Below are 5,346 nucleotides of genomic sequence, written 5' to 3'. Positions count from 1 at the left end.
ATTGAAAATCCCTAAATTGCAATGGTATTAAAACCATTTGTTCAATATTTCATTGTTACAAGTATATTGAACAAAACATCAACTGAACACCTGCTATGTGACTAATATGGAACTATCACTTTCCACACAAAATTTTCAGTTGGAGGAAAATGATCATTATTTCCAGGACATGTAGGGTGCTTGCTAATCTGATGGTTTGATTTTGTTCCAGTCAATGATTGATGTTATTTCCCCTCTTTGGCTTACATTTTGTGACCACAGGTAGAGAGTACTATGGAATATTCCCTTCCTTTGTGGAGATACCACTCTCTTAAATTGATACCAGATCCCCAAAATACATGTTTCATTGTGAATTTCTATTAAATTTAAATAACACTAAATACTTTGACAAGTATGATGTTAATGTTGGAAGTAAGAAGTTTACACAAATATATTCTATGTATTCAATGAGGTCCTTTGGAGGAAATTTGGAGGGGACAACTTTAAAAAGTAATATTTGTAAATCTGAAGTAAAGTTCCAGAAATCTCAGCATTTTGTATCATTTGCTTATCAATAATATCTTCTTGCCTAAAACTTAAAACTCTATATGCAAAAAACTATATGCAAAAAATAAAAATAAAAAAAAAACATTCATTTCTTTTCTCCTCTTTCCAAAATGTCCCAAAGAAAATCAAGAGCAAAAATTTTATAAAAAAGATAATGGACAAAGATGAAGAAGTTTGAAGTATTCAGTATTATAGACTTAGAAAATGTACACCACAAAAAGTAATGATAATCATGAAAGAGGGCTTTGTTCAATGTTTCACTGTTACAAGTATAAATTGTCAATTATGAAGGAAATATAGAAATGTGTATTAATGTATTTCTAAGTCTATTGGCTGCAGTGGCGCATGACTTGCCATCTCAGTTACTTGGAAGATTGATGCAAATGATCACAAGTTCAGGGTCATCCCAGGCAATTTACTGAGGAGAACTTATCTCAAAAAAAAAAAAAGAGGGGGTCTATTTATGTAGCACAGCTACATCATAAATAGCACAGCTCAGTGGCATAGCGCTTGCCTTGGATTCAATACCCAGTACCACAGAACAAAACAAAACAAAGAAATAAAATCAAACAAACAGATGCCTATAGTCAATAAATTGTAAACTATAATAAAATAGTCAAAAACAACCTTCATAGTGTTCGAATGGACACTATTGCTTTCCTGAAGGCCTCTTTGACATCTTTATTTCTCAGGCTGTAGATGAGAGGGTTGAGCAATGGGTTGATGATGGTGTAGAACAGGGCAGCCACTTTGTCTGTCTCCTAGGAGTTGCTGGAAGTAGGCCTTGAATAAACAAAGAGCAAGGAGCCATAAAAGAGCATGACCGAGACCAGGTGGGAACCACAGGTAGAAAATGCTTTAAATCTTACTGAGGCTGAGCGGATCCTCAGGATGGCCAGGAGGATGTTGAAATATGAAATGAGGATGGCAAGAAGGCAGGAGAGGACAGTGAAGCCAACCATACTGGAAAGGATGATCACAGCTGCTCGAGTATCTGAACAGGAAATTTTTATCAATGGTAGAACATCACAGAAAATGTGATCAATGATATTTTTGCCACAGAAACTCAGCCGGAAAGTATTGGCAGTATGGGCTGCGGCATTTAAAACTCCTCCTATGTAAGAGCCAGCAAAAAGACCCATGCAGAGAGAAGAGGACATGATACCCGAATAAAGCAATGGATTGCAAATTGCTACATGGCGGTCATACGCCATGGCTGCGAGGAGATAGCACTCAGTGTAGGCTGCAAAACAGGAAAAGAAAAACTGAGCCCCACATCCAGCAAAGGAAATGCGCCTGTCCTCTGAGATACAGTTGGCCAAGAGTTTAGGAGTATATACAAAGGTGTACCAGAAATCCAAAAGAGACAGACTGCCAATGAAAACGTACATAGGTGTATGCAGCTTGGAATCTATCCTGATTAAGATGACCAGGCTCATGTTCCCTGACAAGGTTAGCAAATAGAGTGTCAGAAATATTGCAAATAGAATCAGCTGCCACCGGGGGTCTGCAGAGAGGCCCAGCAAGACGAATTCAGTCAGGATGGTGCGGTTTCCCACTTCCATGTCCACAAAGGGGGAAACCTGAATATCAGAATATGGGAAGAACAGAAAACAGTGCATCAATTAATCAATTCAGCCATCAATTATTAGGGAGTAGACATTGATCTTTTTTTGTTGTTGTTCTGTTTAGAATTATATGACTTCAATCTGTGACTTTGGAAAACAATTGGGATTATAGTCAGATCCTATTTTAAAATTAGTGCTTCCATTTATTATGGGTTTGATGCAGGACCATTCCCTTATTAAACAAGTGAGAAGAAATAAGCTCACAAAGATTACTAATAGCTTCCTGGCAAGCTGTCTGATTGTGCAAAGATTCTTAAGAGACCACCCAACTGAATGCTTGGTGCACAGTATATATTTGGCAAATTTCAGCTTTTACTCATAACTCAACAAAAAGATCTTATGTACCAAGTAATGTGATGGTATTTATAGGAATACTGATATATTATACTCCTCCTGCTACTACACTGCAATTAGAAATTCATATTAGGAACTCTGTGCAAGTTACTACTCAGGTGCTACTCTTAACCAGTTTTTCTCCCCTTAACACTATAAGGAAAGTGATTTTATGATGATCTTGTTACAGTTGAAGAAATTGAAGCACAAAGTATTTAAGTAGCAAGTCTGAGTCACAGAGCTGATGAGTATCAAGCTCATAATTACCCAGAAATTTCTTAATTGAGAAATGTGCTCCTAACATGAAACCACTGACCACTCAGTATTGCACAATTCTTTTCTACTATTTTCTTCTACCCAAGGAAATGCTATGGGTCTCTTAATATGCATCCTTTTACTTATTAAAAAAGTTTAGAAAGATTATCTTACTTGGGAGATCTTTGTTTTTAATTTTCTTCCAAGAGACATAAAATTATATAAAACATTTTGTAAAATTATAAAAAACATTTAAGAACTCTGTGTAGAGTTAGGAAAGAATGTACCAAATGTAACTTTTCCTTGAAGAGAGGAATTAAGGTCAGTAGTATAAAACTCTCCCTAAAGGGGAAATTCTGTTTGCATACTTTTTATCTTCAAAACACTAGGGAAGGACACAGATAAGAATATTTCAAAATATATATTTGGTAATGAATGTTTTATATCTTCTTTTTTACACCAAAGCAATTAGGTCTTAGAGTATATAAACAAAATTAGGTGAAAACTTGAGAACACTCCATTAGAAGACTTGGTATTTTATTCATGGCTCTGACTTCTGTGTGCATGATAAAGAGATCACATTATATTTTAAAAATAACTAACTTATGTACCTATGTGGTACAAAACAGACAAACAAACAAACAAAACAGAGTTCTTTGATTTCTAGGGTGAATCTGTTTTTCTTTTCTTTCCTTTTCTTTCCTTATTTTTTTTTCACTTCTTGAATTTTCTGTTGCCTATTCTCATCAATAGGTTGCTGTGGGCAGATCCACAGAGATTACAAACCTAGGTCTCAAGAGGCTATTCATGACTGTCACTTTTGGAATCTAGCCACCACCATGTAAACAATTCAGGGTTGGCTCGCTGGGTAAAAAGACATCTGGTCATGTTCTTTGTTTTATCCAAGCTACATGAGTTTAGCCCATACAAATGGGAGTGGGGTCATTCTATATGATCCAGCACCCATTGAACTAAGAGCTCACCACAGCCATGAGGAAGACCAGGTGAAAACAGACAGGTCTGGTGCAGGCAGAATTAAATAAATACAGTTCTATATAGGTTTCAGTTCTGATTCCAATACATGATAACTTTATAATAGTCTATTTCAATAGAGCATCCAGAAGGATACTTAAAAGTACAAGGGAAGGAACAGGTAATATGACTCTTGGATTTAAAACACTGGGAAACTCCCAATTTATTTTAAGTACAAATCAAATTTCTTACAATGGCCATGAAGTCATTCATGGCTTTACTCTGTGAGTTGCAATATTCTGACCCTCATTCCTCTTTTGCTCTGTTCCAGCCTTATTGACTTTCTCAAAATTTCACCAACATGACATTCTGTCGTAGTATCAAAGATTACTGACCATCTGTTTCTTCTGCCTGAAACATCCAGATACATGCGTGGCTCATCCCCCCACTTCAAGTGTTTTTCATGTCATTTTCTAACCAAAGCCCATTCTGATAACTATTGTATGTGCCTCAATCACTTTCAACCAACAATCTCCATCTTATTTTCTTTGTTCATATTTCTCTATCACCGCCACCTCACTAATGATATAGTCATCTCCTAAGTAACTGAATTGATTTTTTTTCCTTTTGACCACAATGCAATATCCTAAACAGAGTTTTATTTTGCATTCTGCTATAACTCAGCATATAGAACTGTTTCAAGTGAAAAAGACCTTTAGTAAATCCTTCCACAATGAATGGATGGGGGAATTTTAATTATATCTTGAAATTATTTTTGTCTAACTTATTGTCTACTTTTAACCTCGTTCAAAGCATTCAGGTTATAAAACTACTGGTCATTTGAGTTTACTAGCACAGTGTACTGTTATCACTACTAAGAAGGAAGAGTAAATGAAAGAGAAGATGCATTCTCAAGACCTCAAATCCATACGGAATTTGAGAGAAGTTGCCAATTGAAATGGAAATGTGAAATGATAGGCCTAAGATACGTCAGAGCTTTTCCTGCTAAAGCCTCCTGCATAGAATGGCTCATTGAGCGGCATCTTACCACATAGCAGTTCTCTCAGGAGAATTAAAAATTTTATGGAAATAATATGACCTCTGAAACCTGAAAATGAGAAGTAAGAAATGAAACTTTGTACACTAGAAGTCTGGAAGACAGAGCAGAACATCAATGAGAGTCCAAAGTATGGCCGGTTTTGTCCTCTAAATTTCTCCGCTACCTAAGTGAAAAATGCACAGTCTGACAAAACTACCCAGATTGAATTTTATATTTACATGAGTGCAGAATAGCATGGGGTAGAATCTGATGAGAGAGAGACACACACACACACACATACACACACACACACACACACACAGAGAGAGAGAGAGAGAGAGAGAGAGAGAGAGAGAGAAAACAATGATCCATTTAGAGTCAAGCAAGACTGCATTGTCTTATAGTGGCCGCTGAAGTTACCGAGGCCAAACTGGTTCTGAACCTCACCCAAGTTGCTTACTTTGGTCAGTTCCTGAAAGTGACGCTCCTTTCCATGTCCTCTGGTGGCTAGTCATGGCCTGGTCGGAGCCTATACATCCCTTTCCTCGACAGCCCTTTGAGAATCCTCCTACA

General features: G+C 36.7%; 1 protein-coding gene across 1 annotated transcript; it reads right to left on the bottom strand.

The window, feature by feature from the left end:
- Positions 1-1,307: 1,307 nt before the first annotated feature.
- On the bottom strand, positions 1,308-2,111 carry LOC308639523 (olfactory receptor 9G4-like; the record flags this gene model as incomplete). Its single annotated transcript, XM_081277737.1, has 1 exon — positions 1,308-2,111. The coding sequence occupies one exon, from the start codon at positions 2,109-2,111 to the stop codon at positions 1,308-1,310; it is 804 nt and encodes a 267-aa protein (XP_081133863.1).
- Positions 2,112-5,346: the final 3,235 nt, after the last annotated feature.

The sequence above is a fragment of the Spermophilus citellus genome (assembly GCF_964194105.1).
Source record: "Spermophilus citellus genome assembly, chromosome: 2".
In the NCBI taxonomy this organism is placed as follows: Eukaryota; Metazoa; Chordata; class Mammalia; order Rodentia; family Sciuridae; genus Spermophilus; species Spermophilus citellus.
Note: the sequence above shows the minus strand (reverse complement) of the source record. Positions and strands in the feature narration are given on the sequence as shown.